The sequence below is a fragment of the Lepidochelys kempii genome, chromosome 1 (genome assembly GCF_965140265.1).
Source record: "Lepidochelys kempii isolate rLepKem1 chromosome 1, rLepKem1.hap2, whole genome shotgun sequence".
Lineage (NCBI taxonomy): Eukaryota > Metazoa > Chordata > Testudines > Cheloniidae > Lepidochelys > Lepidochelys kempii.
In genome coordinates, this window is record NC_133256.1 from 257,119,597 (window position 1) to 257,147,075 (window position 27,479).

The 27,479-nt window shown below is 50.6% G+C and overlaps 1 protein-coding gene across 21 annotated transcripts; it reads right to left on the minus strand.

The window, feature by feature from the left end:
* Window positions 1-1,391: 1,391 nt before the first annotated feature.
* On the minus strand, window positions 1,392-27,479 carry PLA2G6 (phospholipase A2 group VI). 21 transcript variants are annotated; one of them, XM_073326211.1, is made up of 17 exons: window positions 27,397-27,479; window positions 22,409-22,652; window positions 21,892-22,107; window positions 19,765-19,945; window positions 17,430-17,617; window positions 16,338-16,434; window positions 14,902-15,084; window positions 14,428-14,536; window positions 13,870-14,031; window positions 11,719-11,809; window positions 9,442-9,605; window positions 8,714-8,864; window positions 8,380-8,516; window positions 6,585-6,739; window positions 5,698-5,865; window positions 2,820-2,893; window positions 1,392-2,580 (listed from the first exon to the last, which is right to left on the minus strand). In XM_073326211.1, the coding sequence occupies exons 2-17, from the start codon at window positions 22,615-22,617 to the stop codon at window positions 2,436-2,438; spliced, it is 2,430 nt and encodes an 809-aa protein (XP_073182312.1). In that variant the 5' UTR covers window positions 22,618-22,652; window positions 27,397-27,479; the 3' UTR covers window positions 1,392-2,435. The 21 variants fall into 21 exon arrangements, 20 of the variants coding, with proteins under 20 accessions (XP_073182312.1, XP_073182174.1, XP_073182294.1 ...); XM_073326073.1 differs by lacking the exon at window positions 27,397-27,479 and adding an exon at window positions 27,260-27,359 and having other exon boundaries at window positions 22,409-26,576; XM_073326193.1 differs by lacking the exon at window positions 27,397-27,479 and adding an exon at window positions 27,260-27,356.

Consider the following 27,479-nt stretch of genomic DNA (forward strand, 5'->3'; position numbering starts at 1 on the left):
TTGGGAATGGAGATTTCTGGGGGTATCCAGTGATAGGTGGCTGGACACCACAGGAGGACACTTTGAAGGCTCAGAGGCTGGGGAGCCTTCATAGTCAACCTGCAGGGCAAAGGCAGGGCCCATACAGCCCAGAGGAGAGCGCCTGAGTGGCTGACAGGCTGGTTGTGTTAGAAGCTAATACCCAGCTGGCACAGGCAAGACGCGCTCGAGCTGGAGACTGCTGGCAACAGCCCTGTGTGCTCCAAGAAGAGTCATAACCACATCCCTTCCCAACTCTTAGAGAAACAAAATTTGCTCAACCTGCACCACCAAGCCTGAGTAGTGGCCTTCGTTTAACTCCCTCATGCTTACAACCTGGTCTGACTGGCATCCCTACTCCAAGACACCACACCTCTGCCCACAACATATCAAACAGACCCCAGGCCCAGCACAGCTCTCTGAGGTGGGGGAAGCACCTCTCTTTACAGGTGCCAACAATCATCTTTTGGATGAAATGCAGGAGAATTAACACCCTAATGCCTCAAGATCATTAGATTCCAATGCACTTTGGTGTATCCTCTATTCTCCTGACCCAGTTCCAACTGGGTCATTACAGACTGCTTGCCTGAAACACCTGGACAGCTGTGGGATGTTGCTGTGCATTCTTAAACAGCCATTACCTTCCACCCGAGAAGAGGCTGCACTTCACTGGTGATTGATCCCTTCATACAGATAGAGGGCAGGATTCTGCTCATATACACATTGGTGTAAATCAAGAGTGATTTTGCTGCAATCAGTGGAATTACACTGGTGTAAAATGACAGGTTTCAGAGTAGCAGCCGGGTTAGTCTGTATTTGCAAAAAGAAAAGGAGGACTTGTGGAACCTTAGAGACTAACACATTTATTTGAGCATAAGCTTTCATGAGCTACAGCTCACTTCATCGGCTGCACTGGTGTAAATAGGATTAGAATCAGACCTTAAGCCCTTTGGGATCTTGCAGGATAGAAGACATTACAGAAATACAAAGCTTATGATGATAAAATGGACTTCAAACCTCCCTTTATTTCACACCTTGTAAGTTTCACACTGAACCCTCTCTTTGCAACACCACCACAACTGGTTAGTTTGTTTTGCAAGGCAAAAACAATGTGAGATTTAAAAGAGAGAGAGAGAGAGAGAGAGAGAACATGGGAGATGACCCGATGAACTCCAAACTGGTTCCTACAGGCAAATAAATTCACTTCTATCAAAAACTAAACAAAACGCAGAAACAGTGAGTGCCTTTTAAGAGTGCACTGGAATTCCCAACGCAGGAGGAAAAGCTGGGAAGGGGGAGAATGAAATAGCAGAAATCCATCTAGTCCCAGGGGTCAGATTCCACAGCGGGAAATGATCACAGAGAATACAGTATTTAAATCATCGTTATCTTTTTATTCAGTGTTATCAGCCAATAAATGGCCCCCAATAAATTTGGTTTAATCTTTGTTCCATGGCTGAAGCAAGAATTTTGCTCCTCATCATGTGACCCCTGGAAGGGAAGGGAGTGGGAGGAGTTTCCACATCTCAGCCCATGCGTGAGGACTATCAGCACAGGCCAGGCAGCAGGAAACATTCATTGAAAACCCGGAAGCCTCATCCCCTTCCCCCCAGCTCTGCTCACACCACCTTAGTGGCCAGAAGCTGTTGGGAACTGGGAGGGACACTGGAAGGAGAGATGGGAGGGGGTGGAAAGAGCACTAAAGCAATAGAAAGGGAAAGGGCAGCAGTCACAGGCTATAACAGATCAAGGGAAGATCTTCCCCCATCCCTCACCCCAAGACTGATAACGGATCACAAAAGAACAATCACAATACTTTGGGTCCAAAACTACTGCAGAGACTTTACCCTATTCCTAGCCCCTTCTCCATCCAGACCACATGGGGTAGCGACTCCAGTTCCCTCCACAACACACATACATTTGCAAGAGTGGATAAAGTAACCCTCAAAAGTTTGTCTTTGCCTCACTTTCATTGTGCTATCCAGGGTGGGAAGGGCCAGCACCAGAGATATTCTAGGGGAAGGGAGATCTGTTCTCAGGGTTACCTTCCAGAAGGTCTGCTCAGGAGGTAGGAAGCAGTGTGAGGTCTGCCCTTGCTCTGTCAGATAGATTCAGGGCAGGGTGATTTACGGAATATGCCCATACCTGGGGGGTACCAGAGACTGCACTCTGAGGACAGGGGACTCAGGCCTCCATACCAGTTGTAAATTCCCAGCTGCCACCGCATGTGTGCATGGGGCCGGGGTACTGCTTCATATTTAATATCGCTGATCCCTGAATTCTTCCCACCAATGTCTTGGTCTGACGGCGAGGACAACCCCTAGTCTGGCTCTTCTACAAAGGCTGTTACTCCTTGCCCGCTTCCTAAGTCACTACTGTCAGGATTGGGCACTGGTGCCTTCAAGTCTTCCAGAAAGTCATCGGGTGAGGAGCTCCTGCACCAGCTGCTTGAACTGCTCCTGCTGTTGGCAGATGTAGAGCTGAGTATCCCAGAGTGCGTTCACTAGGATCGCGTCATTCACCTCATCCAGCATCACGTCCGAGTGCAGCAGTGGGCTGAACCTGTGGATATCGAGATGTCACCAGGTGGGACTGGGGAAGACAGGGGGGCAGCAACACAAGAAGGGACAGGCAGGGATGGGGACACAAGCATCAAATGCAGCACCACATGATGCCTGGGGAGGGGGACACATGCCACACTCAGGTTCTGAGAGAGGGGGAGAACAATGGGAAGAGAGACAACCATACAGATAGCCCAGCACAGAGAGAGTGGAAGGGCACCAGCCAAGAAAAGCTCATACCGGAAATAGAGGGTGTCTGTCATCTCACACCAAGCCCTGGCACGGTCCACAGCTGGGCCATCCGCGTCAGTGCACTGCAGGGGGAAACATGCCAACTCTTAGGTCACTGAAACCAACCTAAATGCTTGTATCCCTCTGCTTGTAAAGTCAGGCTCCCTTGGCACTGAGTCCCAGTGTACAGGCCTCCGAGAGAGAGAAAACTACATTTTGGAAACTTACCCACCAAATGATGTAGGGGAGCCTTTCTACAGGCCCTGCCGCAGCTCCCCATGGGGCTGAGCACACTCTTCTAATCCTTTTGGTGTCCCAGGCCTCCACAGTTTTGTGTGCAGACAAAAGTGCAAAAACGGGCCTTGGTGGTGATTCTAGTTGGAGGCTCTGGGTTCTGAGCAGCGAAATCTCTCGGATTCTGTTTGTACCCTGGCTTCTGCTCCAGGAGCAGGATGCCAGCAGGGGTTGCATTCACTACGAGCCCTATGAGTTATACTGGGGCACCTTTCAGATGAGACCTGAAATGCAGAGCTCATGGCAAATACAAACTCCACAGAGGTTTTCTGGTCTGTAGGTATAAGACTGAGAAGGGGTCAAAGTTAAGGTTATTTGGGGAACCTTAACTCCAAATTTTCCTTTCAAGCATTCAGCTTTTGTGAACAAAAATATTCCACGCTTTGTTGTTGTTTAAGGGGTGCTTGTTTGTGTGAGAGACATATCCAATCTTCTCTCTACTACAATGGTTTTTATTTAGGAATTTCCTCAATTTGTTTAATGTTGACAAATGATCATGAGGGCAATACAGAAGGTTTTTCTAAAAGCAAAATACCCCACTTTTCAGGGCTTAGTTTTTAAACCAGGCCTCCAATTCTGCAACTGGAATTTTGCACCCATAAGTAAATGGTACCCATTTTTGCATGCAAAAAATTGTGGAGCCCCACTTTGAAAATTAGGTCCTCTGTGTCCGATCACTTGGAGAGGCTCACCTGGTCAACCACAAACTTTCTACACACAAGATCACCTCTGCCAATAGACCGTCCATATAAAATTTCAGGCAGAAAGCAGCTTGTTTGACAAGATTATGGTGGCTGGTGTCAAAAAATCAGGTTTACAAAGAAGGGTTTTATACTCTCAGCTATGGTGTCATTAACCCAGCTCCACAACCCGTCACACAAACGCTCTGCAGGATTAACTGACAGACTGTGTTTGATACTTACACCATTCTGCCCCCTGCTGGTTATCCTACCTTCTCATTTGCTCCCAGAGGTAATCCACCTAACCCCTTTGCAAATCTACATGTATTTGAAGGATACAAGTGCCAAATCGGAAGAATTCTTTCAGCTGGGCCACTTCAAACGATCTCACCCCCTAACATTCCGGCTTTCCTGGGACCCCCTCAATAACAGCTGGCAGAGGACCACCCATACTGTAACTCTCATCAGGCCTGACATACTCGTTGCCCCAGTACACTGTCATAATATGTATGTAAAAGGTGTCATGGAAGGTATATGTAAACTGGTGACAAACAGGTCCCGATAGTCACCACATGATGTATGTACAGGATGTACATACATCATGTTGTTACAGATGTGTGCTGGAAATATGGTCTTGAAATGTGTTTGGGGGGCAGTGTATAAACTCAGCCTGCCTTAGACAAAGGAATATGCATTTACCCACATGACAAGCATGGTTAGAGGCAAAGGACAATGCAAGTATGTTTATATATAAGGTAAACAAAGCCATCAAGCTAAACAAGTAAGGAGAAGATCATTTAACAATCACGCCGGGGGACAGAAACCCCAGGAAGCCTTCCTGGTTCTCAAGGCAGAGACAATGGACTTTGGGTAATATAAGGGGAGCAGAGAGACCTTTTTAGTGATCAATCAGTGAGGGGACCTATGTTACAGCACCCTTCAAGGCTGTAAAAGTTGGAGGGCCAATACTTGATAACGATGTAAGTAACGTGTAATTCCTGGTAACTTGACGTAAGAAAGAAAATGGCGTAGGCAAAGACTGCAGCTTGTGTGGGTTTTCTTTTTTTTGTTTGGAACCACCCATCTCTCTTTCTTGTGCTTTGTATTATTTAAATCTCTTCTTGGTTAATAAATTTCTTCTTGTTTTATTAAGAAGTCATCTCAGTCCTGTGTGGATTAAAGAGAAATGTGAGTCTACAGCTAATCTAACAGGCTGATGTGTGCTTTGTGCCCATGGAAGGAGTGAATTTAGTAACTTCTATGAGTGTCCAGTGAGAGGGGCGGACACTGCAGGGAGACAGCTCTGGGGAACTCGGGTTCACTGACTGTTACCTGCAAGGAAAGGTTTTGACTAGTAGAGTTTAGAAGAGTTTGCTGGCCAGGCAGTCAGGCTGGTGTGTCAGGGAGCTGACACACATAGAGCTTAGCAGCACCAAAACTCTCGCCCTTGATAAGGCAGAGGGGTAACACGGTGGCTCACAGTTCTAGGTGTCACAAGCACGGCGTAACAATTCCCATGTCACTACTCAACCCGCTTTCTAAAGTGTGGGAGAGGTTTTTGCTGCAGTAATTTGGACTCACCAAAGTTTAGAGAACAAGGGATTTAAGGAGGTTCCAAGAGGGAGAATGATGGCAGCTGGGATGGAAAGTGATTGTAGACACCTTGCTAGGGAGTAAGACCCTTGTTATTGAGTGCTGTATGATGGGGAGTGGTCCATGGAGCTCTCTGAATAGATGTCACAGGTGATCCCCACATCCTCGCTGGAATTTAAAGGGTAACAGCCTGGTAAGTCCCAACTGAGCATCTTTTCTTTTTAAAAATAGTACGATTTAGCATCAGAAACCACCTCAGGTGTCCCCCCCCCGCGCCACTCCACAGCTTCATCCCATCCACCCCACTCCCCATTACTCACACAATCCACCACCATCTTGCCCAGCTCTTTGGCCCCAAAGACAGTCTTGGCCAGCTCCCAGGGGTTGGAGGGGCGGAAGACATCCACGGAGCTCACGGGGACCTGTGGAGGCCTCCCCGTCCCAAGGGAGACCACCACTCCCACTTTCCGCACCTTCTGGCTCTGCCCCTTTGAAGGATGGAGAAACAAATTTTTGTTGGCGTGAATCCACAGTATTACCCCCCCCAAAAAATACACAAACAGGATGGGGGGGGGGAATTCATAAATTGCTGTCCCCATTCCATTGCCCAGATCTTTGAGCTGATAATACTGGGGACCTGTATGGCTCAAGAGATTGAGGATTACATAAGATTTCCCCACAGCCCCCACACCTCCTGCACAATAACTCAGACACACGCCTCTCCCACCCTGATCCAGAACCCTCTCCAAGTCTTCGCAGCCAATCCAACCCCATGTCGGAAGTGATGGACAGTCATCAACCTCCGTTAAACATCCCATGTGGAAATAACTGGGGGGAATCCCAGCCTTTTGCCTAGAGCACAGCCACCAGCATCACGCAAAAAGCCATCACCACATTAGCACTAACTGGCCCTATCTGTTGCCTCCTCAGAGAGGCTAAGAACTGAAAAAGCCATGGACAGAGAATGAGCTGACCCTCCTACAACAGCCAGGTTGGAGCACTGTGCTGGGGAGATCTGGGGAGATCGCAGTGCCGTTGTCTACGATGCACTACCTGCTTGGTGGCTAAACACAGGACCCTGGTCTCAGAGAGCCACCAGTTACAGCCCCCTTCCCAGGGAGGAGTCATTTACAAACCAAACCCCCTTGTAAAGTCATGCTGGAGAAATCCCCCAGGTAGCGATTAAAGCCCTAGGATTTATCCTCACCTTCTGGCTTAGGGACTTGTTGTACTCATGGATCTCTGTCATGGCATCCAGGGTGGGGTTATTGGCCAGCAGCCCACCATCCAAAAAACGCCCGATTGGTCGGAAGTACGTTGGGGCCGCACCACTACAGCGGGCAGCTCGCCACACAAGCTGGTCTGTGGGAACATGAGACAGAGCGTACGACTGACTGACTTCTTGTGTCACCACGGACAGACACACACACGCTGCTGAATGGTGAAGCAAGACAGAAGATTTTGGGAGGAGGGGAAAGGGGAGAGATCTGTAACTTCAGAGGCCCCCTCCGCCAGTTAGCGCTGCCCTCTTTCTTCGTAACACTGTGGGCTTTGCCTGGATTCACGGGAGAATAACTGCTTATGTAAATGACGACCCAGCAATATTCTCCCACCCATCTCCCCTCCCACCACCACTCAAGACTCCTTTAAAGATAATGGGCCAAATTCATCTCTGCTGGGACTCCACTGAAGCCAGCAGAGTTACGTTGGGGATGAATTTGCCCATTGTATGTAATAGATTCATTCACTAGCCCAGGAGGGATGGAGATGTCCCTTTGGAACCCATCCCTATAGACAGAGGCGATGTATAACTGTTGATACTGGGGTGGGCCACAATTTAAAGTTTCTGTGGGGTGAGGGGAGGCATGTGACCTCCCCATGCATCACCTCTGGATCTAGAAGCTGTTTCTAAATGGAAGGCAGGGCAAGCCCCACTGCTGTGTATGGGGAGCAGCTTCCCCTGGGCAGAGCCCGTTATAGGAGTGGGAGAGTGGCCTCTGCCCTGGGAACAGGCCCGGAGCGTTCGCACAGGGCAGTCTGCAAAGCAGGCAGGGGGAAGCGCTGGGACTCCAGCAGCAAGGAAGGAAAAGCAGCCCTATGTAGTGGGGGGGCAGGGCGGAGGGAGAGGCTCAGCCTGCAGCCCCACACCCTGCTGCTTCCTCCCTCCCTGCACTGCACGGACACGTGGTGAGTGTCACCACCAGGGGGACCCTCTGCCTCCTCCCCACTGGGTGTCCCCACAATAGGCAGCCCAGGCCTTGCCCAGCCCCAATGCCCTGTGGGGCAGAGTCTGCAGCAGCCCCTCTGGATGTTGCTAAATGGAAGGCAGAAATCTGTGGAGACACATTCCCCGCGTGCCCCCGCCTCTGCACATAGATTCAGGAAGGTGCATCCTCCTGACCCCTTTCCAAAAATTTGGCGGCCCTTCTGCACCACTCTTCTCCCACAGAACCAGGGAGAGTGGCTGCTGAATTTGCGGCTCTGCAGAGTGGCAGAACATATGCCCAGGTGGTTAGGCCAGTGTGCTACAGCTTATTGCTGCAGAAAGCATGAACAGTCAAGGCAGGACAGGTGAGAGGGGAGACTAAGGCTATGTCTACACTACAGTGGTAAGTCGACCTATGCTACGCAACTCCTGCTAGGTGAGTAACGTAGCTGGAGTCGACGTACCTTAGGTTGAGTTACCACAAGTTCTACAACGTGGGGGGGTCGACAGGAGAAACTCTCACGTCAACTTTGGTCGGGGATAGTACAGGAGTCGACTGGAGAGCGATCTGCTGTTGATTTGGTGGGTCTTCACTAGACCTGCTAAATCGACCACCAATGGATCGATCTCAGAGCGTAGACCCCGGTTGTAGTGTAGACATAGCCTGCGAAACGGGAGCAAGCTCCAAGGATCGTTAAAGTAGAGACTAACCCACTGCCGGGACATACCTCTCCCCACCTCCCCCCCTTTTCTCCCCCTCTCCCCGCAGTGGACTCTGGTGCATGAAAGCATTTACCTTCTGGATTGGTCAGTGGTCTGAAGGGGTCCGTTGTCTTCACATCAGGCTTGTTTTTCATCGCTGGTGCCTTGTAATTCCGAAAGAGGTGGAGCTCGGCAGGTTGCCGGTCACACAGGGTCCCTGTTACTATGACCCTGTGGGAAATGAAATGAGAAACAAAGATTGGTGTTGAAACAAATCTGGGTAGTCATTGTCAGCCTCTGAATCAACCTCCTCCTCCTGATCTGGTTCGTGGCCTGGCTGAACGCCTCACCCCAGAGCCTGCCAAAAGGAGGGGAGTGAACAATCTCAACAGAGATTATTAGTAAGCGCAGCCCCAGCTGTGACCCACTTCGGTTTCTGGACATCTGTCATTTTGGTGTGCTCTCCAAATTCCCTCTTCAGGAACTCATCCAGGGGCTCCGACTCGTACGGCCGCGACCCTCGGAACACCTCATCCTTCATGCGAAAGTACAGGCAGCGCAGGTAGTCCACCGGCTTCCCTGAGACACAAAACGGAACTAGCTGTAACAGGCAGTGGGAGGCAGACAGAAAAGCAGAACTAGCCAGACCCGGGGGAATCGGAGCTCGAATTCCACAGGGTCAGGGGGGGATGTGGCAGCATCACACTCAGCCCCTGCAGTGTCTACCCAGAGCAGGAGCTCTGTCTATCAGAAAGCCTCTGAGGGAGGAGGGCAAGTTCAGAGCTCACTCCTCAGGATTCTCCAGATAATAACAAAGAGCTAAGGAACCTGGGCATAGACCCTTGGTGGGGAGAAGACCAGGAACACCTGGTTGCCAAAAACACTGCTGTCCGCTGTGTGACTTCTCAAATTCCAAACAGCAGGTCAGATCATTTCCAAGGAGGAACAAACACCGACCAGAGTTCTGGCATTTGTTCCTTAAAAAATCCCATTTCCCTTTCAGCTGGTAGCAACCTCCCAGAGCCACAGGATCACAGAGCTGCAGCCCCCGCCTCTCCTGCCTGCCCTGTTCTCCACATGCCGAGAAACCGTTCTGACCCAGGCTTAGCAACGGCTGTGCCTGTGGGTCGTTGCTGCCACCCCATTCGTCCCTTACCGTGTACAACAGCCAGTGCCAGGATCCCTCCGGTGCTGGTCCCTGCGATCCAGTCAAAGAGTTCCCTGATTGGTCGGCCAGCAGCCTTCTCAATAGCGATGAGAAGCTGGATGAGCACCAGGCCCCGGATGCCCCCTCCATCCAGACACAGGAGGCGATCGTACCTTGAGAGGGACCAGGAGAACAGGAAGATGCGGGCTAAGTTATGTATTAGAACATAGGGTATGCTCAGTGCAGCAGACAGGAATGACATTCCTCTATAAACTGGCCTCCTCTCAAGCATCCTGAACCCCCTCCCTGATGCCCCAACCTCTCTCCCAGCACCTCTTTGCAGCCCCTCAAGTGTCCCAGCTCTCCTCCCAATTTCTAAACCCTCCCGCAACCCCAAAAGCACCCAACTGATTTCTCAGCTGCCAAACCATCCTCAAACATCCTCCTTTCCCTTTCAGGTGCCAAAGCAGCCATCCACCACCATGATCAGTTCCCAGACCTCACCTATCGCCTGTTTTCAGATACCATCCCCTGGGAAATCAGGGAGAGTTGCCCAGGCTAAACAAGGTCTTTCTATGAGGTCTGAGATCAGCAGCCTCACACAGACAAAAGAAAGAAAGCTCTCTGTGGAGAGCTGCCTTCCCGTCTCCAGATGTAACACTGTCTTATATCCCAAAAGAAAGCATCACTGCCCTGTCAACGTTGTGAACTATTTCATGAGCGATCATTTTAGCAGAAACGCCCAGCTAATGTGTCCCCCCCCCAATCTCAAACTCATCTCCCAGGCACTAAAATCTCTATCTATCCCAGCCACCAAAACCTCTACCTTCCCCCTGCAACATCCCCCACAATGCAGTTACATGTTGCCATGACAAACAAAAGATGGCAGCACCTTGGTAGCAAAAGGACTGATCTCCAGATGGTGTAAACTGGTGTCACCCCACCCACTCCAATGATCAGCAGCTATGTGTTGTTAGGGACAACAGTGCATTCTGGTGGGGCACAGGATGTCATCCCTTTCAATGGAGCTGTGCCGATTTACACCAGCTGGGGATCTGGCCCTTTACATTTAAATGCATTGTAAAATAGAGGGAATTTAATATTCAAATAAATTACACTGGGGGCCCACTGTCTTAATCCTGTTCCTATTTAATTCAACAATCCCTCCGCTCTCACACACTTACCAGAAGCTACCACACAATTCTCAATCTGCTGCCCCAGAGTGCCATGGAAACCCAGGGGCCTTGCTACAGAATTTAGGGCCTGAGTCCTCGGGGCTTGGCGATATGAAATCCATGCACATCTCAGAAGAACCGGGAGGAGGAGAAGGCCTTCGGCCCCTCAAGACAGACAGGGATCTGCTCCTCTCCTCTGGCCTCTGAGAGGACTGGGCATACAGCGTAATTTCTCCCGATGCCCAGAGTTATGGCTCCCAAGTTGGGCAGGACTCTGGTATAACCCATCCCTTGGTGGGAGCTATTTCCCTTGAAGACTGGGATTCATTGATGACATTCTTTCTGCCGTGTGTGTTTTAGTACAGGTTTTGGAACAAACGGGTATAGCTCCCAAGCCTGCCATTGTCCTTCCACAGCTGTGACTGTCACCAGCCATTCAGATTCCTTCTCTCCGACACGACTTGTTTTAATACAATATTCCTTTCAAAACAACAAAGCATACACAGAACTGACCACCCCTTTGATTTGCTGATGACAGTTTCCTTATTCCCCTCCCCCACCCAGGACCCTGCTGCTTGCCCTTCAATCACACACCTCCCCCCACAGCAAGAGTGTTCCATCAACACTCCCCCTGCATTTCATGCAATCTCTGTGCATCCCCTCCCTACCCCACACAGGACAGATGCATCACATGCATCAAGATACTGCCAAAATGGTGCAGAAATTGGCACAGAGCTTTGCAGCCATCAAGTCAGTGTGCTGGGCTGGGCCAAAGCCTGCACTAGCTGCTCAACAGCATTAAATGGGTGATGGTGAGTGCAGAGGTGGTAGATTTTAATCACCCAGATTGGGTTCCATTGGGGGTGTAGGCCAATGCGTGACTCTGGGCACTAGCAGGGGGAGAGGGGTCACACATGGGCATGCCACGCATGGGACTTTAGTCAATGACAATGAGAGCAGAGAACCTCACATGCGCATGAGCCCCTGCATGGCACTCTGGTTTGTTCCAGGAATGAGGGTGCCATGCATAATGGGGGGAGGAGAAATTCACTCCCTCCCATCCCCGTATTCAAGCCATGCAGTTGTCCCATGAGTTCCACTCCTAGCTTACGTTCTCGTTGCATCACTGGTAGAGTCCACGACATCCGGCGTCTTCAGCAAGTGGCCAAGTGCTGTGGAAATATGGATGATGCTGTCGTAACCTAGAGAGGCACAAACAGATAGCAGGAGAGAGTCGTAGAGGGAGGAGAGGAATATGCATAAACAGTGCCTTTGCTTCACCTGGGGTGAGAAGATTTCCTCCGGGGTCCCCTGCATCCCTAGAGCTCCCCCACTGCCCTCTAATCTTCTACCCTATCCCTCTAGTTCCCTTTCCCACCCTTCTGCCCTCATCTCAAAGAGCTCGGCGGCAGAAAAGACCTTTCATGCCTGACCCTTCCCTGCCAGCGAAGACCTGCTCCCTGCAGTACAATCTCCAGTGCTTCAACGTCCCAAGCAACGACGCTTCCACCACTTCCCTTGGGAAACTCTTTCGCACTTACACAGACCTCACCATCAGGAAATACTTCACAACAGCCAACCAAAGTTTTATGGTTTTATCCAAGCGACATCTCCTTGCTATTTAGACCCTTCTAGCACTCCTGAGGGACAGATACTTGTCATATCGCCTCAAGTCACTATTTAGCAAAGTTATAGTTAGTGGGCTCTCTATCACAATAAGCCAAGTCCTTAATCATCGCTCTGCCATCTCTCTTCTGTCCCCCGGTAGCTGGTTACTGGTACGGACACATTCCACCCCTCCAGCAAAGGCCTTGCACCATGTTATATCAACACTAAGAACGTCAAGTTCCCACCCCTATCAAACAAGTTCTTTGCCCCTCCTCCCTTGAGCAGACAAGCCACTGCATGCAGTGCCACCAATTCACCCCTTCCTTAGACTCCAAGCCAAATAGGATCAGAAATCAAATCCCCGAGAGCAGGCAGGCAGAGAGCTTTCAAACAAAGATGCAGAGGAGCAGATGGACCAGAGTAAGACAGAGAGGAGGCAGGTCCCAGCAGCCGCAGGAAATGAGAAAGAAACCTAAATCTAACCCTGGGAGATAACAGACATGGAGGTCTGGGAGCCTCCTTACTACCCATCTGCAGCTGTATCCCAGGCCTCAACCTGGGATTTGGGGGGGGGGGGGGGAGGGGAGGGCAGGGGCAACCTGGCCCAGATGAGGTGCCAGCCTGTGAAACCAAAAGAAAAACAGGGGAGGAGAAAAAATACATTATTGCCAGCGACCAGAAGGAAGCAGTGGATCTTTGGAGGAATCTCAGCACTGGATGAGATTTCTCAGCGCACACTCAGGTCCCTGATAAAAACAGCCCTGTTCTGTCAATATATCAGAAGCCTAATCCTGGAAGGACACACCTAGACCTCCACCACTCTTGAGAGAAGAGGGGAATTCAGCCCTGGATTTCCCTCCTTGTATTACTCCAGCAGTGGAACCCCGGGAGGTACAGACACACCTGCTGGGGTGAGATGAATCCATTTTCTCTGGAGAAACCACACAGGAATGGTACTAAGCTTGGAGTGAGAATCCTGGATGGCCATTTCTTCAGAGCAGCAGAACTACAGGTAAGTACTTCCTCTTTTTCTGTCCTTCTACTACATCCATTGCTCCATCTTATCAACAAGACCCTATCACTGCCTAGAGAGACGCCCCTCTGCTGGGGTGAGAAGGGAATTCATTTTCCACATTCATCTATCCCTAGGCCTCAGCCTTTCCCTCCACTAGCTTTCAGACTTCAGGATCTGGGCCCCAGACACTCCCATGTCTCATTCCTCCCCACCTCTCCCCCACACTCAGGATGCCCCATCACCAACCGAGAATGGAAAACTCAAGACAAATTTCAGCTGAGCTCTTTTCTGCCTTTCCAGATGGATGGGGGAGGGTGTCACAGGGTATGGGGATGGACATAGATCCCAGATCTATTCCAGGGGTGTGTGGCCAGTCACCCCAAAATTCTCCTCCTCGGGCTGGTGCACTGCAGGGGTGTACCCAAGAATCCAAACAGATCTATAGAGAGTTTTACTGGGGAAAGTAAGAGAAGGGTAGACCTGATCCTGGGAAAAATGGGAGCAGGCTGACAGGTACTAAAGATAATGAGAGCTGGGAGAGGGGACAGAACCCCAAAAGTGCAGCACAATCCAGAGAGAAGCTCTCAGAGAAGACTGCAAAGAGAGGAGAGTGAGAGACAAGGCCAGGGAAGGTTTTACCTAAACTGTGGCCGTTGTTCCGTGGGAGCGGTGGTCTTTCCGGGGAGGTGGACAGCGGTAGTGATGCTGTGGATGCCATGTGGGGGGATTCGGGGCTAGGTGGGTGGCAGCGTTCCATCCCTACCATTTGCAGCAGGCCTAAGAGCACCTTCCGGTTAGGACCTTGCAAGGTGGGGGAGTCGCACATATTAAAAAGAAAAATCAATACACAAATCACAGGGTCATTCCATACACCCTAGAAAGCCAGTCCCGTGTGTGTACAATAACTGAGGGATGGGAAGTGAGGTAGCGATCATACTTTGTGCACCCTTCTACAACCAGATTTTAGGGCTTGTGTTTTGTTGGGATCCCTGACCCTGCATTTCACAGCTGCTTTATGGGGTAGACACTGTGTACACGGTGTGCTCGGGGATGGGACTGCACCTTGGTGGTTCAGTTGCCCTGCCTCTCCCCATCATGCCCCTGCAGCATCTGACAGCGTGGCTTGGAGAGGGGCAGTGTCTGGCTTTCCACTTCTACCTCCTGCTCCCTTCTTCCCCACTTCTGCCCAGAGCTCACCTTTGCTAGTCCTGGCAGCCACCAGCCCTGGTGTCTCTCCAAACTCATTGGAGATCTCAACATCTGCTCCAAACACAATGAGGGCCTTGATCGTCTCCAGGTGGTCTTGCTGTAAGAAGGAAGAAATCTCGTCATAGGCAACGCTCCCTTCATCCGCTTGCCGCTGCCTTTGCTGGGCCCTGTCGCTCTCGTCCTTGGGTGCTCCTGCTAATTAAGAGCATCCTGATGAATTCATCTCCTTCCCACCACTTGAGGGCCAGGGCCTGTGATGTTCCTGGTGTGGGCACCAGCACAGCTGGACCATTTAAACCCAGCTAGAAGCATAGAAGAGAGCAGTTGTGCATACTAACCCCTTTCTCATAAAAAGGAATGGTGGGGCGGCTCCATGGTGTTCTTTTCATGCCCTGGCCTGGCAGAAAAGGTCTCCGTCAGATCCCCTGGGAAGTGAAAACCTGTGGCCTGGGAGAAACTCACCTTCATGGCCAGGTGCAGCGGGGTGTTGCCATCCTTCCCCTTGGCATTAGCAAGAGCCCCGTGCGTCAGCAGCACCATTGCGCTGTCAAAACGCCCCCGCTTGACCATGATGTGCAAAGCCATGTCTGCTGTCTTGCTGACAGAATTCACGTCACAGCCATACTCAATCAGCATCCGGGTCATCTGTGCCCCAAAGGCATAGGAAGAAAGGGAGAGAAAGCAACAAGGAAGCGTGATAGCTTCAGAACAACAGCATGGGTGGGCAAACTAGCCTGTTCTTCCTTAGGTAGAAGATGCCAGGCAGTGAGTGCTTGAGAAGCTGATGATAGCAATGGGGGAAGAAACAAAGACTAGTGTAGACAAGGCTTAACAGTTAAGTGTCAGCTACAAAGCCCTGGGCATCTGAATTGTGACAAGGAGGATCTTGTGAGGTTTCTCTAAATACTTGATACCAAAACAGCTCTTCACTTTAACGACCTTACCTATGCTTCTGAATGTCTTGCTTGTGTCTTACAACAAAACACAGGAATGGGGCCAAGCAGAGCCAGAGCTAAATGAAAAATGTGATCCCATTGGGATTAAAATCCTTGGCACATTTGAGGGAAGATTGTGTGTAGATTTTGCCAAAATCCCCCTGTTTATTTCCACTGTCCCACCTTATGAGCCTGGCAGTTTCAAGCCTGTTCAGTTCTTGACTGGGAGACATCCAAGGAGAAACCTAAATGCTGGAGGAAGGAGTGCTGGCAGTGCAACAAGAGGCAGTCTCCTCTCTAAACTAGGCCTGAATCAGTGCCCTAGTATGGCACCAGGGGGGCGTTATGCCAGCTCCCCTGGCATTTTTCACAAGAATTCTGGGAATTGGCAGGCCAATTTCCACTCTGGGTGATTATAACTTGTCTAGCTAAAATTCCCCTGCAGTGAGAAGTTATTCTTCTGTTTCCCATCTTAGAAACTGCTATGTAATGTTGATGGCACAGAATAGCTGCCATGTTCCACCCTAGAGGTGGATTTAGCACTATTACTCCATCAGAAAGAGAGCGAAGGGGAACAAGCTGGCAGTCCAATAACCAAGGTTACCCAGTACCAAGATCTGCCCATTTCACTGTGAGGGTCCACAGCTCTCTCCCCCTACTGTTGATGGCACTGATTCTCTCAACCAGTACCATGGGAAGCGGCCTGGGGAAAGAGGCTGCTCTACCTGAGAATCTGAGTCGTGGGTGACCAGCGACTGTCTTTTAGGTGGCTTGCTAGGTTACTGTGCTCTAAACAGAATCACACATGCAGCAACCTGCAGGAAGGTGAACGTTTCCAGCTGGAGGAATTAACAGGGGGGAGGGGAGCAGAATTTCATATGAGAAGAAGTAGTCCAGTGTGACTGAGTGGCATGCTGGCATGCCTGTCAGTTTGCCCCTCTGCCTGGCATCAGCTCTGCTTACCTCAGCATTTTTGGCCCAGTGGAGCACAGCTGCTCCGTAGTGGGGGTCCTTGAACTGAACTTGATTGACATCCACTTCAAGAAGGGCTCGCACACACCTTCAGGAGGAAATGAGATGGAGGCATGGAAAGGGAACGGTCATGGATGGGGACAAAGACCCCAGCCTGCCAACAATGTGCAGGGGTCATCACATCCTTGAGAGCCCACACTGAGGAACTGTGGGTTAACAGCCCTCTGTCTCTCCACCCCACCTGGGATGCTCTGTGACCTGGGCAGGCCCCTGAACAGCAAAGCATCCAGTGCTCCCTGTTCTTAGACTGAGGAGGAGCTAAGAGTCAATGGGCCACACTAGCAGAGAGGATCCTATTCGGATCCAGGAAGTGGGTGGGCAGAAGTCCACGCACTGCTAAAGGACCTCCCCCCAGCCTAAGGGGAGGATCCACAGGACCTGGAAGCCAAATGATTCCGGGGGACAACTAATGAGATAACAGGGACAGGAGTGAGGTCAAAGGATCAAACGAAGGGAACCTGATGGAGACACCGAGCAGAGAACCCTGGACAGCGCCCACTGCTCCTCAAAGGCATCAACAGCAGAGAGGATAGAGGCACTGGGAAAAGATACCTGGAATCTAGGCCGTTGGGTCATGCCCTGCTAGCAAGACAAACTGAACCTGGGAGGTAACAGAACATTAGTGCTAGCGGGTGACATTCTGGGGCTGGCCCATCCTCAAAGGCAAACCCACAATGATAGTGGGCACACAGGATCTGAGCCAGCATGTGGCGTCTTAAGAGTGCCCATTCTCAGGGAGGCAAGTGAGCACTAGGAAGGGGCATGCTAGCCAGGCATCAACCATAGAGTTCCATTCCAAGCAAGGCGAACGGGTACTAGGCAGAGTCTCAGCCAGTGAGCACTATCCTGCTGTTACTCCTATCCCGACAAGATAGGCAAGCACTGGGAAGGGGCAGGCAAGTCTATGCCAGTCAGTGATACCCAGATATAGTTCTCAGCACGGAGGAGCACGCACCCAGGGAGGAGCACATGGGCTCCAAGCCTGTAGGCAGGACCCTTCCAACAAGACAGGTGAACACTTACCCCTTATGGGAGTACTTCACAGCAGTGTGAATGGGGTAGCCCAGTGTCCCCATGATGTTGCACTTTGCATGGCATTTCAGTAGAGCCAGAACCACATCCTCTTTGCCCAGCTGGCAGGCTAGGTGCAGAGGCGTCTGCCCCTGATTGCTCAGGTGGTTCAAGCCAACAGATGGCTTTTTGCCCAGGAGCTGAAAAGAAATTAAACAGCAAAATCTCTCTCTCTCTCTCTCTCCAGGCTCTGAGGACTGCTGCTGGGGACAGCATTTGACTCATCATAAATGGTATAGCTTGTCCCCCTCTTCATCCCCTACCCTAGAACCACCCCACAAGTCTATCCTGGTGGTTATTTAAACTCTCCTTGTTTGTCCAACTGGGAAGTCTATTACTCCACCTTGTGCTCTCCCCTTTGGCTCAAGCTTAGGTTAGAACGTGAATCCAGATCCTGCTTAAAGTATCAACAAAATAGAAATGTTTTCAAGACTTTGGTTTTGGAAATTTCAAACAAAACGGTGTTGTTGGTCTGTTTGTTAACCTGACACTCCCTCCCACACACCCCTACCCCCATTGCAGGAAACCCAAACCCACTGGAGAGGCAGGAAGTGAATCTGGATAGTTTAATTTCCCTGTTCTTTGCTGATGCAAAGGGTAAACAGCATCCTGGGGGAGGTCAATCCCGTTTAAAATCTCAGGGCAAACCCATTAAGCTGCTGTTATTACAGTAACATGGAGAGGCTGCCCCGTTAAATCAGGATTGTTTTTAGGGTCCCTTAAAAGTCCAACACCCTAGATGTGGTGAGGCCTCCTCCTCATCCCACCTTCCTTGTCACAAGTCAAGAAAGCCCCCATGGTCTGTCCCAAAACTCTCCTGGACTCCTCCAAAGTCCAAGACTAACTTCTAGAAAACTACCCAATTCAAAAGCCAAGAAGTAGGAGAAATGGTGAAGTGCTGCAAGGTTATCTGGCTATAGCCATAGAAATACCAGCACTGAAGCACCTTCTCTCACCCCACACAGATCACCAATGACCTGCCATAGGGAAAAAAAAAAAAAAGCCAGGAGGAAGAAAACTCAAGTGGTGCTGGCATGGACTGCAATCAGATACAGCCAGACTTGGCCCTGAGGAATTTCTACAAACCTACGTCAGGGCTGTGAAGGCGGCAGAGCTCCTCCCTCTCCTCTGCGACAGAGGCAGCAAAGTCAAGCCCAGCAGAAAATTTCTGGACTGCAAATCACACTGAGAACTCAGTCTGCCCCCACTCGACTCCAGAACCTCTTCTCACAAAACCCATCTCAAAGTAACCACAGACCAGAAACACACATTCCTCCATCCAAGGGTTCGGCCACCTGTAACTCTGAGCCCTGCCCTTCCTGGATGGTATAAGAATAGGGAACAGCCAGCAAAAAAAGTCTCCAATGCCACCTGTCAGTGTCCTGTCTCCTTTTCCATCAAGATTCAGGCTCTGGCACAGTGCAGAGAGCACTTGTCTATGGACAGCAATCAGTCATCTCACAGAGCAACAACAGAAGCACATCTGTAGCCCTCAGGTCTATACTCAGACCAAATCCAGAGGGTAGTTATGGGCACCACCAAAACCTCAGGACCACAATCCTTAATCTTAGCCTGTGTAAACGCACTGTTCTCACTAACCCATCAGACTAGCAGGAAGGAACCACATTGACTCAGTCCATAAGGGTCTGCATTGTCAAGCCAGTCTGGCCAACATACCATAGTAATTAAAAAAGGACCCAGAGAAATGATGGTCTGGTCAGACTCTGTCCACACACAGCTCTGACTGTCATGTCACCTGAATCAAGAGGAGGCAGGTTTAAGGACAGACTCTGCAGACTTTGAAAAATGACAGGAATGGTTCAAGCTAGGCTTTAACCCTCAGCCACCATGAAAGGCCATGTGAAACTTGATTTGGTCTTCTGTTGCTATAGGCACCATGGAAGCAAGAAAGGGAACTCTTGGCCTAAGGCCAGAAGTAGATGCAAATAGTCTTTTCTGGTGCACTCATTTTGCACCTCGTCCTGTTTTACTCCTGTCCCAGAGCACTCTGGGCTTTAGAGTTCAGTCCTGAAGAACTCTGCAGCCATGCAGTCATCAAAGTCCCTGAAGAGGGAGGAAGCCGGGGGGGGCTGAGATCAAGCCAAAGATTTGCACCCTCCTGTCCTCCTGCAGCAGCAGATTTATCTGGCTTTTTCTCCCCCAAATGTGGAAAGCCTTGTTTCTATCTCCTCCAGACGTACAGCACTGGGTTCCTTTCTTTCACCCCCACCCTGTGGTAGGAAGAGTACGCAGCAGCCAGCTGTAAAGCCCCCTGCTTCGCCCTCACCTTTATGATCTCAGGGTTACTTCCTCGGACAGCATAGTGAAAGACTGTCTCCCCATTTTTGTCAGTGACATCCAGCCGGGCATGGCACTCCACCAGCTCACACAGACACTCCATGTTTCCCTTCCGGCAGGCAAGCTGCAGTGGGGTACAGCCATCCTCGCACTCTGTGCTGTTCACACAGCTGCAACAAAAGAGAGTAAATAGGTGGGCCCCTGCCCTGAGAGAGGACATTCAGTACAACACCCTACCAGAGGTTTGCGTCAGATTCCCTAAATTACTGTGTTAGAACTAATTGTTTCATGTACTTGGTGAAAGCAAGGGGCTGACAGCCCATGGCAGAGCATGGGGAAGTGGTGTGCAAGCTTCCTCCACTCACAGCCCTGCCAAAGCACTCATTCCTGCCATCTAGCACCTCCTGCTATTCCAGGACTGGAACCACCACATAGCACGGCTAACACTCCTCCTCCTGATGTGCAGCATCCTCTGCTAGATTGTACCCAATGACCAAGAGGAGAAAGCTCCTGCATTAACCCCTCAGTCCCTGAGCTATCCAGTTCCTAATTCCCCTTGCCCACACTGAACATTTCGCCAGATCAATGCTGAAAGGGAATGGGGCATCTAGCTCAGAGATGGGCAAACTACGGCCCACGGGACCATCCTGCCCGGCCCCTGAGCTCCCGGATGGGGAGGCTAGTCCTGGCCCCTCCCCTGCTGTCCCCCCTCCCCCGCAGCCTCAGCTCACAGCCAGAGCAGCAGCATGGCTGGCTCCCGCCAGGCTGCCAGCTCCTGCTGCTCTGAGCAGCATGGTAAGGGGTCAGGGAGCAGGAGGGTTGGATAAGGGGCTGGGAGTCCCGGGGAGCAGTCGGGGACAGGGGGCAGTCGGATGGGGCAGAAGATCGGGGGGGGGGTGGTCAGGGGATGGGGAACAGAGGGGGTTGGATAGGCATGGGAGTCCTGGGGGGCCTGTCAGGGGGCAGGGGTGTGGATAGGGGTTGGGGCAGTCAGGGGAGAGGGGGAATTGGACAGGGGGTGGGATCCTAGGGGTACAGGGGGTCCCGGGAGGGGGCGGTCAGGGGACAAGGAGTAGCGGGGGTGTGGATGGGTTGGGGGTCCTGAGGGGGGCAGTCGGGGGCAGGAAGTGGGAGGGGGCAGTTAGGGGATGGGGGCCAGGCTGTTTGGGGAGGCACAGCCTTCCCTATCTGGCCCTCCGTACAGTTTGGCCCGAGGGCCACACTGGGGTTGCGAAAACGTTTGCCCACCCATGATCTAGGCCAAAGTGATTTCCAGCCTAGGAAGGCTTTATGATCCAGGAAGACAATTCCTCTCCTTTCTTGTTGCTTATGTAACATGACACAGCGTACCACAACCCCCTCTAGTGGCTGGTCCACGTAGATTATATAACAGCCTTACTACTGCTACCGGATTTATTCCTTCAGTTCAAATGCAGGAGGTTGGTGTTGACAGTAATGAGCTCAAAGCCCACTAGCAACTCCCATGGTGAGTGTTAGATTTATACCCTTCAATAATGGGTAAGCAGCAGATTTAAAACAAACAAAAGGAAGTATTTCTTCACACAACGCAGTCAACCTGTGGAACTCTTTGCCAGAGGATGTTGTGAAGGCCAAGACTATAACAGGGTTCAAAAAAGATATAGATAAGTTCATGGAAGATAGGTCCATCAATAGCTATTAGCCAGGATGGGCAGGGATGGTGTCCCTAGCCTCTGTTTGCCAGAAGCTGGGAATGGGCGACAGGGGATGGATCACTTGATAAACCTGTTGTATTCATTCCCTCTGGGGCATCTGTCATTGGCCACTGTTGGAAGACAGGACACAGGTCTAGATGGACCTCTGGTCTGACCCAGTATGGCTGTTCTTATGTAAGCAGTTATCACACCCATCATTTGGCCAAGCTAGGCATTTAGGCCACTATCTGCCAATGCGAGGTCCATGGAAGTTGCAGGACCCAAGCTCTTCCAAGAAGCAGCTCACTTTTATTTATTTTTATTTATTTAGGGGCTGGAATATGGATTTAGGTGCTTGACCTTGAAAGCATGGGCCTGAACTGCATTCCTGCCCTGAGCTAACTCCAAGTGATACTCCTTCAGGAGAACTCCTCAGCCCTTGCCTTAGGATGCGATTGTGTCGGAAACTCCCCAGAAGCTCTGTCTCCACTGCCACATGCGCCAGGGACCAGTGGGGGTGGTTACGGAAACAGTCACTTAGTTGCTGGAGGACCTCTAGCTGCAGGGGTTGTGGCGAGCTCTCGTAGAAGGGGCGCAGCCGCCTGGCATACTGCTCAAAGCGCTCAACAGCTTCCGTCTCATTGTCTAACCGGAAGAGCCTGGAGAAGAATAAAGGGAATGAGAATACAGCCCAGCTCCCCTCAATATAGGCCAAAAGCCAATCCTCCTAGCACTAGGGAGACATATTGATTCTCCACACCCTAATGCTAGGCATTTCTCCTCCTGCCTGCATTCACTCTTAAGGACTCCTCACCCGGTTGGGCATCCTGTCCCCAGTGACAGCACCTGTAGCCAGAAAGATGTTTCCATTGCCCATGCTACCACTCTCCCTGTTCTCAGAAAATCTCCACTCTGGCTCCAAAACTTGTCCAGAAGAGGAAAGGGTCATCTGTCACTCACCGAAAGGCGACCAGCTTACTCTGGGGGTTCACCAGCAGGCAGTCCCAGTAGTGAGCGTTTTTGTTCTTATACAGGATCACCCTGTTTTCCTCTCTCAGAAGTGTGTGAGCCACATACTCTGCCAGGGGCACCTCCTTCACCCGGTAAGGGTTTGAAAACAGGTTGCTGACATTGTTGATGGTGTTTACAAGTCGGCCAAAAAACTGCATCTTTTGGGGAAATCAACTGTCTGCTTCCCCTCACCCTGGAAGAAATCAGAGTTCAAGTTCAGCCTAGGTCAGTACCTTCCCCTACTGCCCATACCCAGCAAAGCCCCAAGACTTCCATTCAGTGACCTTAATCCCAGCTCCCCACTCCCTACCCACAACGCATTGTCTCAGTAGGAGTCCATTGACTCTTCATGTATTCCATTAGACAAGATATGCCATCCCTATCCTCCCTCAGAAATGTGTGCAATGCGGAGTGAGGGTTGAAGAGTTGGTACCCACATATCAGCTGAACAGATTTCTAGCAGGCACTGCCTGGCCCTGAAATTTCAGCCTCAGTCAGGGTCCCACTGTGTTGGGTGCTGTACTACGAGATGGGCCCTGTCCCAAAGAGCTTACCATCTGCACAGACAAGACAGACAAGGAGTGGGAGAAAGGCCAGGCCTATTACCTCCATTTTACAGATGGGGAACTGAGCTGCAGACAAGTTAAAGTGACTTACCCAAGGTCACACAGGGTTTCTGTGGCAGAGCCAGGAATCAAATCCAGATCTCCTGAGTCCCATTTCAGTGCTTTAAACATAATACAACCATAAGATGAGTCAGGAAGCCCTTAGCTAAGTCCTCAGCCAGCCCTTGCAAACTACGGCCATGATTTTGCCTTATTCACATTACCTCACCAACATCACTTCTGTCGCCTCCCTCAACCTCCACACTAAAACCCCAATCCTGCAAAGATAAGGGCTTAACTTTATTACCAGTGGGACTACCCACGGCAGTAAATTGTTTGCTATCGGGGCCTAAAGATGCAACTTTTAACTTGGACCACATGGAGTGGTATGAAACAGATGTTTGGAGTATAAAATTAGTGTGTAGAAGTAGATGGCTGTGGGCATGGCCTAGACTTGAAGTTGATGGTTGACGTGTGTCCTGTTGTATGATTGTTAATGGAGAGAATTATTTGGCTTTTTTAAGTGCAAGCTGTTTGTACAGTGTTCATCATTTTGGGAAGTTACTGTCTAACCTCTTTAGTAGACTTAATTTAGGCGACGAAATGAGGAAGCCTGTCCGCTGATGTGTTGTAACAGCTGCTTGTGGAGGGAGTTAAAAGTTGCATTTGCCTCCTCCAACTTCCTCCTCTGCACAAAACATGCATCATATTGCAGGTGAGGCAGAGGAGAAAAGGTGAAATCATGGCTGTAGGTCGCATGAGATAGCTTAGGACTTAACTAGGGATTTGCTGGCTTTTTTATGGTTATATTTGTGGAAGTTACTTGAACCACCTTAACTGGTTTTTAAGAAAGTTGCCAGGTTTTTAAAGTCTACATCAAAGCTGATACTCAGACAGCTGTCCGCCTTGATACATCCCCTTCCAGAGCCCTGATGCCCCCGCACCGTCCTGAGTCAGTTGCCCCGGTGGCCCCTACAGCTGCAGTCCACCATAACCATGTTACCCATTCTCTCCATGCATGGCCCAGCTACTCTCCCTGCTATACATAGCCTTGCTCCTCCACCCACAGCCCTGATTATAAAACAGCCCTGGTCCCCACCAAGCTCCCTAATCTTTCACCACATGCCGCTTTGAAATATTGGTATGTATTGACATGGGCACATAGTGTCTGTTAAATCTTTAATTTAAATCTCTGAAGTAGGGAGGAGAGAAAGTCAGTATGGACCTACTGAGACAATACGTTACGTGGGCAAAAGTTTCTTCTGTAAGTAAACTTAGGCCAGCTCTACATTACCGATAGATATCGGTATAATGACATCACTCAGGGATGTGAAAAATCTTCAGCCCTGAGTGACACTATGCCAACTTAACCCCCACATGTAGACACAACTATATCAGCGGGAGAGCTTGTCCCACCAACATAGCTACTGCCTCTCAGAGAGGTGGATTAACTCCACCAACGAGATAAGCTCTCCCATCAGTGTAAGAGCGTCTTCACTAAAGCACTGCAGCTGCACCGCCGTAAATGAAGACAAGCCCTTACTTTTTTTCCTTTCCAGATCCTACTTCCTCACACATCCACTTGAAGAGAACTGAGGCGTGCTCCTTACTGAAGAGAGACTGAAACACTCCTCTCCTGTGCGCAGCCTTCAATCTGATCACAAATCGGTATCAAGAATACAGCACTTAGAAGAGGTATGAGTCAGGCTCTAGGTAGCAGCCTTCCAGCTCAACAGTAGCTGCTAGATTCCAGCAGAAGGGGTATTAAGTCCTCTTGGTACAGAAGGAATTCAGCAAGGACATAGTCTGAGAACTTTAAAGAGTAACAGCCGTGTTAGTCTGTATTCACAAAAAGAAAAGGAGTACTTGTGGCACCTTAGAGACTAACCAATTTATTTGAGCATAAGCTTTTGTGAGCTACAGCTCACTGAATCTGGTCTGCTTAGCTCACTTCTAGATTGAAAGGAATGGCCGGCCACCCACCCACCCTCAATCTTGAGGATTTCCTAAAAGACTTTGCCCTGACAATGACTTAACAATGGCCCCTCTTCACATCCACTGTATCCAGCCAAGCTAAACCCAGAAGGTCACAGAATTTTGGAAGAATATTGGCATAGAAACTACCTGATTTAAAACAAAATGAGACCACCACGCTTGTGTTTGGGAGGCTGGCTTAGGACTACTTCATCCTTCTGAAAATTTGTATAAGGATGCCATCAAAGCCTGCAGTTCTGAAACTTTCTTCACAGATGTTATAGCCATAAAATGACAGATGCAAGAAAAAGTAAGTTTCTATGAGGCTCACAAGGACCTTAGGAGGATGAAAATTCATGGGATTGAACTCTAAGTTTGATTTGAAGATGCAGATTCATCAACTCTTTAATATACTGTTCCCTAAAGGATGACAAGGGACTGAGGCTTGTTGCACCAGCATATGGAAAGCAGAGACAACAGCCAAGTGAGTTTTGTTTACATCCCAGGAGAACCTTAAATCAATCCAGGGCAAAACCAATTCTAAAATAACTGGCAAAGGGACAAGAATGGAGTTTCACAGGCCCCTTCTCAGACAAAAAGCATCCGGGATCTGAGGAGGCCTCATCTCTCTTGCATTATACAGACTGTGGCTATCCACCATGTAATTTGTCAGGGAAGGGATCCCTTACATCTTCCTCCATCTACCAAAACAGAGAGAACTGAATGGTCAGAAAAAATCCAAACCTAAAAGCAAGAAAAGAGATCAACTAGTTTCTACTATGTATATAATTTAGACTAAGAACACCCTAACCCCAATACAAATGCCAGCTAAGGGAGAAAATTGGGTTCCACAACCTCGCAGCCTGGCAGAAAGAACAGCTGAAAGGAGTGATGGAGGATTTTATGGCCTTGGTTGGAGAATATCCAGAGCAGGTGGAATTGACAGAGTGCTTACAATGGGGGTAGCACATCTACACTAGGGCTCCTAATGTTGCTAATACAGGCGGAGCTGAACTGGCGTTAGCAATGAAGGGACATATTTAAAAACTTCCTTAGTGTAGACAGGGACCCAGATCTCTGCTGTAACCGTTAGACAATGGTCCTCCCTTTCCAGCAAGAGGGGGAAGTTAGCCAGGTGAGTTCAGATACTGAACAGCTTCTGTGCACATAATTTTTGGGGACACCTAACAGCCTAAAAACAGGATCTACAGACCAAATCATAGAAGATCAGGGTTGGAAGGGCCCTCAGGAGGCCATCTAGTCCAACCCCCTGCTCAAAGCAGGACCAGTCCCCAATTTTTGCCCCAGATCCCTAAATGGCCCCCTCAAGGATTGAACTCACAGCCCTGGGTTTAGCAGGCCAATGTTAAATAGCAGTACAAGGAAAATTTGAAACAGAGTATCTAACACAGCATTTCACCTCATTCCCAAAAGAAATCTGAAACAAACCCCAGCCACTTCCAAGTTGGAGAAAAACCAGAGACAGATGAGAAGCGGGGAAAATTTCTGCTAGTCAGATTTCTTTTTTGGATTCACTTCTAGAAAAGAGGAAAAATGTTGACTGTAGAGAAGGAAACAGAGTGTAAGCACAAGATAAACAACCTGCACAAGGTAGTCTCTTATCCCCACCCATCCTATGAAAAAAGATATAGGAAATTAACTATATGCAAAAAGAGGAACAGAAAACCAGTTCCCACACATACACCCCAAAGAGGAAAGCAAACATGAAGCTGTGGCTCTTTTGTTCCTTTACTAACAGCGCACTTCCCCTCTAGCCTGTCGTTCACACCAGGAAGGGCATGTGGGGTTTTCGCTGTGCCCCACAGACACCCACTGGCCTCGCTGCAGTCTGACCCCTTGTGTCGAGGCCCCGCCCTGCACCGGCGCCATCCTTCCAGCGGAGGCTGGAAATCCCCCCTTTCCAGGGCCACTCGGGGCCACGCCTGCCCCGGCCAGAGCGGGGGGGGGGGGAGCGCTTCATTCCCATCCCCCAGGCAGGGAAGGGGGCAGCACCCCGTGGGGCCCACAGGGAGCCACGGAGGAGGGGCTGTGGCGTCGTGCCACGGGCTGGGGTGGCCGGGGAGCCGCCCGCCTGGCAGCGCCAACTCCGGAGAAGTAGCGCCAGGGCGCAGGCCCGGGGGGGGGGGAGGGCGCTGAGCCCAGCTCCCCGCACGGCAGCACTGACTGGCACCCCCGCCCCCCGCCGGCGGAACCGACGGACCTCGAGCCCGGACCTCTCGCGTGCCACAGCTCAGAGTGGCGCCGCCGCCGCCCCGCGGCTGCCCCTCGGACCCCCACAATCCTTAGCGGGAAGCCCAGGCCCCGCCCCCAGACTCGCTTCGCGGCCGAGTCACTCACCCAGCGCTCGCGGCTACCCGCCCGTCAGCCGTCACCCCAAAGCACTGCAACGCCACGTGATCCCCTCTTCGCCAACCACAGCG

Bases quoted from the DNA above. Each gene is read 5' to 3' on its own strand.
- PLA2G6 (XM_073326211.1), bottom strand. From the start codon at position 22,617: ATGCAGTTTTTTGGCCGACTTGTAAACACCATCAACAATGTCAGCAAC. The intron at 14,537-14,901 runs GTGAGTTTCTCC...TCCTTCTTACAG, and splicing joins CGCTGCACCTGGCCATGAAG to CAAGACCACCTGGAGACGAT. The intron at 11,810-13,869 runs GTAAAACCTTCC...GTGCCTCTCTAG, and splicing joins GAACAACGGCCACAGTTTAG to GTTACGACAGCATCATCCAT.